The sequence below is a fragment of the Manis javanica genome, chromosome 4 (assembly GCF_040802235.1).
Source record: "Manis javanica isolate MJ-LG chromosome 4, MJ_LKY, whole genome shotgun sequence".
NCBI classification, from domain to species: domain Eukaryota; kingdom Metazoa; phylum Chordata; class Mammalia; order Pholidota; family Manidae; genus Manis; species Manis javanica.
The window spans coordinates 30,273,232-30,286,452 of record NC_133159.1 but is presented as its reverse complement, the minus strand read 5'-3'; the positions used below and the strand labels follow the sequence as shown (position 1 = coordinate 30,286,452).

Sequence of the window (13,221 nt, the reverse complement as noted above, 5' to 3'; positions counted from 1 at the left end):
TCCAAACTTCCATCCTGTGGGTTTAAGAAATTGATAAACCACCAGGAGTTCCAGGCTAGGAAACTGCCCATCCTGGTGGTTCCAGGCAAGCACTGGAAGGCAGGATATTTTTAGGAAAATAATGCTTTTCATCAGAGATTGACAAAACTTTCTGGTATGGAGCATTAAACTAGATGTTACTGTAATGTCCATGGGGACTGCCTGCCTTTGCTGGAACTGTGAGGATTACAGCTTTTCAGTGGTTGCCCTTTTAGATTAGGAAAGATTATTTGTCAAAAGCTGGTGTTGCGCCATTGGATTTGTTGGGTCCTGGCGCCCCCCATATGGTAGTTCCTGGGCAGGCTGCCCCTCCTTTGGCCACTAAAACAGCACTGAAAAGTGTAGATACTCTGGCTTGTAGCTGGTCCCAGGCCAGGTACTAGCCACCAGGCACTTTCCCTGTGTGGCCTCAGTGTCCTCATCTGTGAAGTGGGGATACTAAGATCCTGTCCACACAGGGCTATGAACAGGTGTGTAAAGGGCAGGGATTATGAGATGGGAGCAATGGCCATTTAGGAGCTGGGAAGAGCGCTGACCTCTGATTTCCTAGCTTCATCGATGTGCCAAAGTTGATGACATCCTGCTAGAACCATCAGGAGTTTCACATGTGAAACTCAAGAGCCATGGTGGAGAAAAGGGGGACATTCAGTTCTCTTTTTCTAAATAAAAGTATGCAGTGAAAGATGATGTAACATCATAAAAACATATCTGTTCAATTGAAAGGCATTTGGACGACTTCAAGGCACCTCCTTTTCCCGCCTGACCTTTGTCAAGGCACTTGAACTCTGGCCTCAGCATCCACACCTGCACAATGACCATTTGATACAGAGTCAAATCAAACTGTAAAAAGCAATTTTTGCTATTAGAAGCAAAGGCTTCCAACGCATTATTCAGGAGAGTGAGTGTACCTTCATGCCCAGCCTCCACCTTTCCCTGAAATCACGGTCTGGAATCTCCCAAAGATGCCCAGGCTCGGCTACGCGGTCCCTCAGCAATGCCGCTGGGGCTGCTCCCTGAGCTCTGGCTCAGACACAGAGCAAAAACGAACCCTTTCTTTATGAAAGTGCTGATGATTCCAGAACATCAGAGCTCAAAGGTCAGAGACCACCAGGCGCAGTTTCCTCCTGCTTCCATACCCACATCGAGACAGACCCCAGGGCTCCTGCCTCCCACCTGAGCTCCTGCCACTACATCTGGGTGGACCTGGCACTGAATGAACTGCACAGAAATCACATTGGAATTGGCCTCTTACTGCTTTCCACCCGCTGCTATTGACTGATGGTCCCCAGATAATTTATGGGAAAGGTCAAGGTCTGTGCAACGTGATTTCTTGGGTTTTCCCAGTAAAATTTTGCTGCCAGTGGGGGGGGTTGGGAAGTTCATATCCTGGTTTCCTGGCTGATTCAGACAGGCTATTGGGGGACAGGGGGTGCTCCCTGTCTGGCCTGTGGCTGGATCCCAACCATCTGAGATATGTACTGCCAGAATCCTCTCTCCACAAGATAACATCACTTTTAAAAGAAGCAAGATGAACAGTACAGATAATTTGCCTTTTACCTAAGAAAGTTCAAAATATAAATATTATAAAAATCCATATATGTCATACATACATATATACATATATATGTAATTGTATTTTTAAAGCAGAGAGACAAACTACCAACCAAGAAATGAACTTAAAGAACAGTTACCTTTGGGGTAAAAGAGAACAGACACAGTATAGGAGCTGGGCATGGGAGCTGGGCTTATCTGGATTTTTTTTATTTTCTAAATTTTGTAAAGATTTCCCCTAAGTATGAAACAAAATGGACTCAAAATGCAAAAACAAAGAGTGATACCTAAGTCTCAAGAGCAAAATAAAGTAAATAAACAGTGTGTTGGCTTTTGGTGGCTTAAGCACACAGGAATTATTTCAAGTGATTTTTAAAACACAGTAATTCATACACAGCTTAAGGACAAAATAAACCATAAACTGATCTTAATTTTTCAGATCTTAATAATATTATGATGATGATGTTATTCTGTCATTATTACATAATACATATAAATATAATATGTAAAAACAAACATATACTGTATATACAATAGTTACACAATAACATCATCGTCATAATACTGTAGGATAAAGCAAACAATATGTGACTGTTGCTAGGACTGAGTTATTTAGTGTAAAAGAAAATAGAAATATGAAATCCAAGAATTTACGTAAAAGCCTATAATCCTGACTTTGAACTGGAGGTTAAGTTTCAACTCACTTTTTTTCTTAGAAAATACATATTCCCTAGCTTTGTCCGCTGAAAGAGCCTAGCAATGATGGCCAGGCAGGGACAATGGGGGCTCTAATGCCCAGGCTGTAGTCCCAAAACACCAGCTCTAAGAGGCACAAGGGCTCTTGGAGAAATGGCTGATGTCTGACCCGGGGCAGGGAATGCATTAGTGGAGCCTGGAACATCTCATACCAGAAGGCCAGGAAGCTCTCAGAAACTCCTAGGGGAGAGGTAAAGGTACGCAGAACCCAACTTGCAGAGGCTTCATAATGGCCAAAGGACGGGTAACTTGAGCATCAAAGAGACAAACAACTGCAACAAATTCAAACACATTACATACATGTTAATATCATCACCTGGTCACCTCAGGCCGGGATTTCTCAGCGTTGGCATTTCCGACCTTTTCTAAATTGTTAAGTCTTTGTTGTGGGGACTGTTCTGTGTCCTGTAGAATGTTTACCAGCATCCCCAGCTTCTGCCCACTACATGCCAGGGGCACTGCCTTCCTCTTCCCACTTGTGACAACCAAAAATGCCTCCAGATATTGCCATATGTCCCCCTGATGGGGAGAACCACTGCTTTTGGAGAATGCTAGGAATCAACTCATTATTCTAAAACGTGGTAAATGAGGAGAAAAAATAGTCAAGCCTGGAGGAGGAGAAGAAAACGGTCATGTGAAGAGGCAGAGGAAGACCCTTCCAGGCAGAGGGAACAGCTGATACAAAGGCCCTGCATGCTTGAGAAACGTCCTGGAGGCCCATGGGGCTGGGATCTAGTGGCCCAGGGGCAGGTGTGCAGGATGAGGCTGGAGTGACAGGCAAGACAGCTCTGTGGCTCTGTTCTCAGTGCAGTGCTTTATGGGAGCTCTGTGACCTAGGAGGGATGCGTGAAGTTTAACTGCCCATGACCCTGCGAGGCTGGTGGGAGGGGGCCTGCAGGCTCCTGCAGCAACAGAGTCACCCGGCTGGCAGGGCAGGGGCCCAGCGTCAGGGACAAGCAATGCCACCACTATTCCACAGGTACCTTATTTCCTATAAAGCTCCACTTGCGGAAGCAGTTTACTTTCTTAGCCCCCTTACTATGGCTCTAGGAAAATAAACACAGGACCCTTGAACTTCTTCTCCAGTCTCTGATGAAACAACCTCTGGTTCCCACATTAGGCCTGCTGTGGGCACAAAGTGGCCTTGAGTCCCATGGTCACTGTCCACATTCTGTTTCTACCTCTGAGGCCCTGCACCCGCCACTCACAGTCTAGATCTCCAGGTGCCACACCCTGTGCCCACCAGCCCACCAGCAAAGGCTTCAGCTATTTTTGTGCCCTGGACAAAGCTTAGAATCACCCGGCTAACCTGAGTCTCTCTGGTTTCTGACCAAAAAGTAAGACACCCTTCAAAAGACACCCTCTTCCTCTGGCCCAGAGTGGCTGAGAAGAGAATAAATCTGACTGTCCGACAATCCTTGCTGCCCTCACACCCCTCCCAGCCTCAGCTCTGCCTCCCAGGGCCCTGCACTGGCCCAGCCTGTCCTCTGGCCGCAGACACCCTCCCCTGGAGTCCCCTCGAAGCCGTTCTCTCCTGGGTTGTCCCCATCCCACCTTGTCTAAAGGCTCCTTCATCAGTCTGCCTGTAGAGGCCCCTATCCTCCCTGACCCCACACAGGTCAGCCTGCCGGCCTCCCCCTTTCCCCTCTGCCAGGGGCCCCCATCCCTGGTTCACCTCCCGCTGGACGGTGAGCAGCTTGAGGGCAGGGACCGAGCAATATGGGGCGGAAAAGGGAGGCTCTCAGTGGTCCACTCCTCGAGCCCCTTGTGCTCTGGGGCCAAAGGGGGTGCCGGGCCCTTCTTCCCAAGGGCTCCTGGTCCCCAGGACAGTGGCTCAGCCTCCAGCATCTGTAGGCTGGGACATCCTGCTGCTTTGAGTGGCGTCCACAGCACAGTGTGACTGCATCAGAAGACACCCACGTTTTCACTTGTGGGACTTGTCCCCGTTCACGGCCCCACCCCTGAGGTGGAGGGCAGGCTCCCCCAGGGCCTGGAGGTGGACAGGCTGGGCCTGTCTGGCCAGTCCTGCGCTTAACAAGGCCTAACAAGGCCCACTTCAGACTGGAAACCAGACCCAGTCTCCACGGCCCAGACAGAGGAGCCGCAGAATTGATCACCCATCGGTCCCGCATCCCGAGGGCTTCCTCCCACCCAGAAATCTCAGAGCTGCTGAGAGGGGCCCCAGGCTTCATTTCTGAGGTATTTTTGGTCACTTCTCATTACTGACTTTTTTCAAGAGCTGTTCCCATAAATGACTCTGCCCTCATAATTACCGTTCAGGCCTCACATGGCTTTAGTCCCCAAATTAAAAGGGACACCCACACACTCCACCACATCAGGCCTGCCAGGACCCAAAATAGGCCCGAGGACATTGAGCAAAAAGAATGTGACTCCCCAGTTCAAACCCAGGGAAAGCACTGAACTGTGAGAGTTTTCCAGAAAGATGTGGCCGTGGTGACACAGTCTCTCCTCCTCTCCTGTGGGGACGGTTCCTATGAGGAGGGGGTCTGGGCATACCACCCACCAATGCCTCAGCCCTGTCGGGCCCCCATCAGCCGGTGGGTGGGCGCAGTCTTCAGTTAGAGGTTGAAGGGCCTGCAGGGCAACTCTGTCTGGGTGGGGAAACTGAGGCTCAGGAGGGGCAGGGGAGTGCCAGGGGTCACTTGCTAGTCTAGGGCCCTCCACGTGGACTTTCAGACTTGGAGCTCACATAAATGAGCGGCCCTAGACTTCCCCTGGGGGGAAAAATTGGTATAGGGTCACCTGTCAGCAAAGTTCTTCTGCCAGCAGTTTCCCTGAGAAGGCCTCTGAGGCCACCTCCCTCCAGGCAGGGCGCTGTGGGGCCTGGGGTCCCAGGGGAGGGCCCAGGGAGAGACTGTGCCCATCGTCGGCCTCCACTAAGATGCGGAGGCCTGGTCCTGCCTCTGCCCCACTGACCACCCTGGTTTCGGCTCCGGGCTCTGCACCCCTGCCCCCTGCTGCCTTCAACCCTTCCAGGCTGCCCTGAGCACTAGCCACACAGGGGCTGGGGGCCCAGCGCAGGGGATGCCAGAAACAGCCACCCCTGGTTCCTGTTCCCAGGTTGCTCATGGGTTCCGGAGGGCAGGAGAAAGCAGGGCTAGGCGTGCCCCTGAATCAGGCAGGCAGAAAGCCACTAGAACCCAGAAAGAAATACATAGAATGAAGGATGGCGCCTCTAATCATGGGAGAATGAAGGATGGCACTCTCTTTGGGAGGAGTAGTGAGTGGGTGGAAGCAGTCAGATTTATGGAAACTCCGTCCACCCTCTTTTAAAAGCAGAAATGGGGGGAGTATATTCTATGAGGAGGGTGCAAGGCCACGAGGTAGGATGTAATATATCAGCTCCCATTGATTAAGTTCTTACTGGCTGGCATGCATCTGTCTAGCTGGCCTCACTTAGTCCTACATGACCCTGGCAGGAGGCCTTCCTCACCTTGTCTTCAGGGTGAGGGGATGAGGTTCAGAGACTTTAAAAGGAAGCTGTCTAGCATCTCACAGCTCCCAAGGAACACGGTGGGGATGAAACTGCAACTTAACATATACAAAGAAGGATGTGTCCGACGATGATCAGAGCAGCTTTATTCATAACCAAAATGCAGAAACAACCCAAATGGCCATTAATAAGAATGCGTAAGTGTGGTGCAGTCATGCAGTATAATGCAACTCCATTACAAAACACAAAATATAGATATAACAGCAACATGGAGGAATTTGAAAAAAATTATGTTGTATGAAAGACTAGATACAAGAGTGATTCCATTTCTATGAAGTTCAAAGGCAGGTCTACTGAATGTACAGTGATAGAAATCAGATAGTGGTTGCTCCAGGGCTTGGCTGGTAGGAGAACGGTGGGAAAACCACGGAATTTCTCTAAGTCTCTTGCTCTTTTTTTAAGACAAAGATGTAACAGTAATTGTGAGATCCAAATGAAGGGGTAGGAGTGAAGGTTCTGGCACGTGGTCATTATCTCACAATGCCTGAACAGCCCCACAGGATGGGTGGCACAGGGGCTTCATTTCACAGAGGAGGAAACCGAGCTCCAAGAGGTGGGCGGGAAAGTCCAGGCCACACTGCGAGGAGGTGGTGGAGTCAAGGTGCAAATTCTGAGTCCCAGGTCAGAACCCTCCACCCCTGTCCTGCCTGCCCTCCCACTGTCCATCCCCTCCTGCTTTCCAGGTGTGGGTGTCCCTGTCCGGGCCACTTGACCATCATCTCCGTGCCTTACGTACACACCATTTGTCTCTCCCACTAGGCGGCCAGCTCCGTGAGGGCGGGTGTTTCTTTCCCTGCCCTGTCCCAGTGGGGAGAACCATGTCTGGCACAGAACAGACACCACATGACTCTTTGCTGAGTGAATTAATGAAAAAAATGAAAGAATTCCCTAGTAAAAAAAAACAAAGAAAGTGACCCTGGACTCACGGAGGCACAGTGTTCGCGGGGCTGGGATGTCCCGGGGCTGAGCGGGACTCGGACCAGGTCCCTCAGCCCCACTCAGCCCCGCTGCTCCCAAATCCAACAGCTCAGGTCATCAACACCCCCGTCCTCAGCCTCCTGAGAGCATGGGAATCAAATAATCTGGGTCAAAAGTGGAGATGGCTCCATATACTTTTGGCGGGACATCTGCCTGTGGTGCTATTTCTGCCTCAGTTTCTCAGTCTGGCACATGGCACCTGCCACTCTACTGACATGGGTTGAGAAGGATTCGGAAGGAACCTGCAGAGCTGGCCCTTCCTTCATCCTTTCCCCCCCGAGGCGGGCCTGGGCCGGCCTGAGGGGCTCTAGCAACAGCCAGGCACCCCTGCTCTGGGGACGAGGGGGCGGAGGTGCTGTGAGAAGGCACCTCCCACACATGGAGCCTCGGGGGCAGGGCTGGGAGGCCCTCGTTTTCTGACACCATCTCTACAGACTGGACGGGAAAGCAGAGGCCCAGAGAAGGGAAGGGACGGGCCTTGGACATGGAGGGATCAACGGTGGCCCAGGCGGTACAAGAACCTGGGGGTTGCTGCCCAGCTCGGGGCTCTCCTCTCCCTGAGCACAGGTGGCGCCAGGCAAAGGCTCTGTCTGCTCCCCGTGGGCATCGTTCCCCAGCACTGTGCCCGGGCCACGAGGGGCCCAGAGTCTGTGGCTGAGATGGACAGACAGGCCAGGCAGGGCCCCCGGCTCTGACCACAGCCCTGGCCTCCCAACATGCACAGTCCTCAGGACGGGCTCCTAACGCTGCTCAGACACAGGGCCCTGATGGAGGGCCTGTGGGACGTCTTCTGGGTCCTCCGGGCTGCCACTGACCGTCAGGGGCCTGGAGGCACCAGGTCTGGCTTCTCAGGAGCCACGAGGCCAATAAGAGGTGGGGTTGGAGCAACAGGTGTGGAGCCTGGGTGTGGGTGCTGACCCCACAGCCACTCTGCCATTAGCCTCCTGGTGGTTCAAGGGCCTGGAGCTCCAAACAAGGGAAGAATCCTGGTAGGTGTCTAATCCCCACACACTGCCTAGTAATTACCAGGGGAAACTACCCTTACTAGAGGAGTCCTACCAGTGCAATTAGTACATCAGAATAAAACAGGCCCTCTGACAGCTGGCTGGGCCCGCCCACAGACTGGCCTTCCCCTGAACAAGGATCTGCTTGTTATCCCACAGCATCTGAGAACTTAGATCTTAAGGAAGCATGCAGAGATGGTGTGGGAAGAAGACGGGATTTGGAATCCACAGCCTGCCTGATGTCATGGACATGCTGTGTGGCCCTGGGCTGGCCACTTACCTTCTCTGAGCTCATGAAAAGGGGTAAAACAGCTTCACATGTTGCTACATGGATGAAATGAGGAATTATAAAGCTATGGAACTTCAAATGCTAGTTTTGACCTAAAAATAGGTAGAAACATCTTTAGATGGCTGTTAAAATCTGTCTCTGACTTTCACATGTGTGTAAGATACACGGGGATGTTCCCCTCACATCGGCACTAAGGCTGGGCATCAGCTGGGAGGGACTTGGGTCAGCAGTGACCAGGCGCAGGCTCACCTTACAGGAAGGAGGCTAACTTTGCTCCTGCTCTTCTATCAACTAATTACAACCTGAGGATGCATCAAGCCCTACCACTCCCATTTTACAAGGAGGGTCCTGAGGCTCAGAGAGGGTGAGAGCCTTGCCTAAGATCACACAGCAAAGGCAGGAGTGAACCAGATCCTCCTGAGCTAAGGGCACTGCTTGATTCACAGCAGAAGCTCCCCAAGGCCATGCTTGCCTTGACCCAGGGGATGCCAGGGAAGCAGCACATGGGCTGGGCAGTGACTCGCCCTAATGGCTGGCTCCCCTGGGGCGTGCTGGGTGTGACAGCACTCACAGCTCTTCTGGTCCTGAGCCCTGGGGCAGCCTGTCCTGAGGCCAGAGCTGCAGCCTCAGTTCCACATACAGTCTCCTTGTTCCCACCCCTGCCCTCCAGCCAGCAAGGCGGCATCCAGAAGCACCGACCCAGTTCCGTTCCCGGCAGTGGGTGACACCAAAGGGTGACAGCTGCCTCCTGCTCACTGCTCAGCTCTGGTCTGTGGGGGACAGAGGCCTCTTTCGCTGGCCCCTCCTCCTGCCCTGGTTTAGGAAGCAAATGGCCGAGCACCCCGCAATACCTGCGCTGCTGTCTCCTGGGTTCCTCTGCCTACACTCCTCGAATGCTCTCTCCACCCAGAAAGCTTACCCTCCTGATGGCAGGAATGTCACCTGGATGTGCCACCAAGCAACCTGGGCCTGTCCTGGCTGGGCCACGCAGAAGCTGTGCTATCCTGGGCGTGACGTCGCCTCTCTGAGCCTTGCTGTCCTCATGGAAGGTGGAGGTGAACATCAGGGCCGACACCAGGCTGAGGGAGGCTTCAGAGCGACGCTGCAGGGGAAGGGAGGCTGCGGGCCTTGGCTGGGGTCCTCTCCTGCCCTCCAGCCCACAGCTCTCCCACCTCCCACTGAGCTGTAGTCCTTGAGTCCCCAGGTCCAGTCTGGTGTCTGCCCCAGCCCAGACCCTGCTCCCCACTGGCCACAGACAGGAGGAAACCTGGATGTGGGACAAATATTCACGACTGTAGATTAAAGAGAGTCTAGTAATGGAAAAGACGTCTTTGAGAACCTTAAGGGTAAATGGCTCCATAATCTGGAGTAAACTCTGCAGAGAGGAAAAGCTGGCCTGGGCCTGGGAGATCAGTCAAGGCCCCAGCTGCCCACAGGCCTGGGTGCTCACTGCATGCCAGGCCCCAGCTGCCCACAGGCCTGGGTGCTTACTGCATGCCAAGCCGAGTCCCCAGTTCTGGCCCAGGGGACCATCCACAGACTGCCCCACTGCGCGGAGACTTCCCCACACGGTCCCCTGACAGCCGGGCTCCACCTTCACCAAGGCTCCCGCCCGGGGAACAACTGCTGGGACTGGACTCAAGATCTCTGGGCTGTCCTCCCAGCCCGTGATGATGTGAGCGGGATTTTCCGCACCGCACTTTGTCCCTTTACTCGGCACTGCCCTTATCATGGTGACAGCATCACAGCCGGTTACTCATCCAGACTGTCTCCTGGCACTGCCCACGTCCACCCCGGGTCCTGCCCGTGGGTGTGGGGGGCTCGGTGAATGTGCGCCCCTGGGACTCACATTCCTGCATCGGCCTGCGGCTCCCACATCATCAACCCCGCACGCCTTAGACCTCACCTCCCTGACCCCGGCAGTCCCCACTCCCTGTGAGTTCGTGTCCACCACAGGGGGACCCCCAGCCCACGGCAGGGCGCTCACACTGGCCCAGGTTGTGTGCATTCCCCGCAGCTGGCAGTCAGGCCCTCGGGGGCCGCTCAGCGTGAAGGCCGCCCGGCCACCGCGGGGTCACCGCCCATCCCGGTGACCGCACTCACCCATGTTGACGAAGCTCATGACCAGGTCGGCGCGGCCCAGGCTCCGCGCGGGGGCCCCGCCGTCCTCCTCGCCGGCCATGGCGTGGTAGAGGTCCAGCATGAAGAGCGGCGCGGACGCGGGCAGCCGGGCGGCGTCGGGGGGCGCGCGGGGCCGGGGCCGCCCGGGCAGCCCGAGCACCGCCAGGATCTCGCGCTGCATGTCGCGCCGCTCGCGCGGGCCCAGGCGGCGCTGCGGGCAGCCGGGCGGGGGGCGCGGGCCGGGGCCGCCGCCGCTCAGCGCGCACAGCGCCAGGCCCAGCAGCCAGAGCCGGCCGGGACACGCGGCCATCGCGGGCGGCGCCGGGCCGGCGCTCACCGGGCGCGCATCCGCTCCGCGGCCCGAGACGCCAGACGGCGAGCGGCCGGTCCGACTCGGGTCGCGGGACGGGGCGGGCGTCGGCCGCGACCGCAACGCTGTCGCTGGGAGCGCCCCCCGCGGGCACTTGCCGCAGCTCTGCGCGGTGAGCACGCGGTCGTCGCCGCCGCACGGCAGGGGCAACCCGGGGGCCTGGGGCTGTCGGCTACGCTTTGCGTCGTGGCCGTGCCGTCGGCCCCACTGCTGCCGAGACCCGCTTAGCGGCAGGGCGGCGGGACCTCCCGCGGTCGCATCCTCTGCAGACCAGCCGTCTGTGCGGTGCGCCGCGCCGCGCGGCCGCCGGCCTCTGGTCCTGGCCCTGCCGTCGGGTCCCGCCCCCGCCAGACCAGACCAATGGGAGAGCAGGGGCGGGGCCAATGCCGTGGAACCACCGCCCCGGCCGCGCTTAGGCGACTCCGAGATGATACCGGCTGCTGGGTGGTGGCAGGTTAGCTGGGTGGTGGGCAAAGCCGTCCGAGCCGTTCCCCCAGCCTCTGGCCGCGCTCAGGGGATCCCTGGGTGACGGCGCATCCGGCGTAACCAGGACCCTGCGCTCCCGCGGGGCATGTCCTTGAACGTCCTGGCCCTGTAGGGGATCCCGAGTCTCCGTAGGGCTCCCGGAGTGACCCAGCGGCCCCGCCCTGGCTCGCAGAGTGTCGTCCCAGGATCCAAAACCTCTCGGTCGGGTCTAGAGAAAGAGGATCCCCGGGGGTGAAGCCGTGCCCGCGGAATGGGACACATTTCTCTGCCAGCAGTGACGGCCCAGGTTCCCCCCAACCGCGGCTTCTTGACGACGCCTACCCCGCTGTTCCCCTGTGTGCGCTGCTGGGGGCTTTTCTTTCCTGGACACCTGCTCCAGGCGCACCCACCCCCACCTGGCTCCCGCGTGCTCCCGGTAGCGCAGTTTTCCAGCATCCGCGTGGTCACCGCCGGCTCTAGCTGTGCGTCCTGCGGCCCCCCGGCGCTGATCCAGCTATGCCCGGTAGATGCACATCTCCTCCAGCGGGGGCCCAGGAGCTCTGGGGCCCTTCTGGAGCGACCGGAAAAAGCCTTTGTGCATCTTAATTGTCATGGCCTCAGCGGCTTGCAAAGTAATGCTCCTCATGGAACTCCTCAAACGACCAATCCAGGGAGCATAATAAAGGCAGGTAATAATTAGCACTTACCATGTGCTAGGCATGTTCTGTGTGTGTCCTCTATCACCTCTTTAATGCTCACACATTGTAGGGTAGATTCCATTTAAGCCCCCTCTTTTAACAGATGAGGAAATTGAGGCACACAGAGGTTAAGGGACCTCCCCCTGCCATGCAAGGGTGGAATGGGGCTGGGGCAGGTGGGCACATGCAGGTGAGTTGTCCAGTGGAGCCTGGAGCTCGAGTGGAGTGGGGTACATGGTGAGGCTGAGGCTTGGGTTCTGCAAGGGAGGGACCACAGTATACAGACACCATGATGATGGTGCCCCAATGTGGAGTCAGGTTAAACCTCAAAGTAAGTGTATGATGTCCAATGAAATTCATTTTCCCATAGTCACTTCAAAATACACTTAAATATCAAATAAATTCTTAATCATTTGCTGGTGCCTTAACCACATGCCTAGTCTGTCTTACCCAACAGGTAGATTCCCACACCACATCTCAGGCCCAATAAGGATGCGGAACTTTATCATACAGATGATGCATTGAAAGTGCCCCAGGTGAGACCAGAGCCTGGATGCAGAGGGGACCTGGGTTGGAGGGAAGGAGGTTGGAGGCACACCCACAGCGGGACAGAGTGGAAGCAGTGGGAGGGCTGGGAGGGAGACAGTGGCCATGGGTGGCGGGCAGAGGAGAAAGCTGTGAGGAGGCTGAGTCCACAGCACTTGGTGCGGAGGCAGAGAGCAGTAAGACGGTGTCTCTGTCTGGTTTGCTCAGGGTCTCTGAATCTTCTGCCACCTTCGCTGACCTTTTCTGTGACCCTGGGCATCCCTTTGCATTCTCCTTGAAGTCTATGTCACATCATCTGGGGCCTCAGATCTAACCTGTAATTGTGTACTGTGCAATGCTGGGCTCTCAGTTAAGACTGTAGGCAGCCCAGTGCTGGGCTGATTCTTCTGACAGAAATCACGTACTTCGTTAGGATGAGTGGAGATAGCTGCTTTCTTTAACCAATAGGCCTCACATTCCCATAAACCCTAATACTGGGTTTTAAGTGTCCCAAAGGGCATCACTGCACAATTCAATTCAGCAACCACCACCTCAGGCTGCTCTGTGCTGTGCCCTGAGCCAGACATGAAGCTGCCCAGTCCTTATCCCTGAGGGCCCCCACTCTAACAAATGTGACACTGGGGTGAACATTCCAAAGGTGGAAAAAAGGCTGTGCTCTGACAGAAGGGCCAGCAAATTGCCTGAAGTGTAGGAGACAAGGAGTTAGGAAATGGGGCTGTGGATATGGGTGGAATCCCGGAACTCCAGAACTGGAAGGCAGCTGAAGGGAAGGTTTCTTGGAGAAAGGAGTATCATACAAGGGCTTTCCCCAGTCATTGGGCAATGCTGGGACATTGGGCCAGTTACTTAACCTCTCTCAGGCTCTCATCTGTAAGTGGCACTCATCATCT

At 55.4% G+C, this 13,221-nt stretch overlaps 2 protein-coding genes across 2 annotated transcripts in view; both read right to left on the bottom strand.

Annotated features, from left to right (window-relative positions):
• The window catches only part of BMP8A (bone morphogenetic protein 8a), a 29,219-nt gene extending 18,294 nt beyond the window's left edge, over positions 1 to 10,925 (bottom strand). Inside the window, exon 1 of the mRNA XM_073233649.1 lies at positions 10,235 to 10,925. Coding sequence (XP_073089750.1) covers positions 10,235 to 10,562 — 328 coding nt within the window. The 5' untranslated portion in view covers positions 10,563 to 10,925. The remainder of the gene's footprint in view (positions 1 to 10,234) is intronic.
• MACF1 (microtubule actin crosslinking factor 1) overlaps positions 1 to 13,221 on the bottom strand; it is a 471,369-nt gene that overhangs the window by 131,196 nt on the left and 326,952 nt on the right. The gene's annotated exons all lie outside the window — the stretch shown is intronic.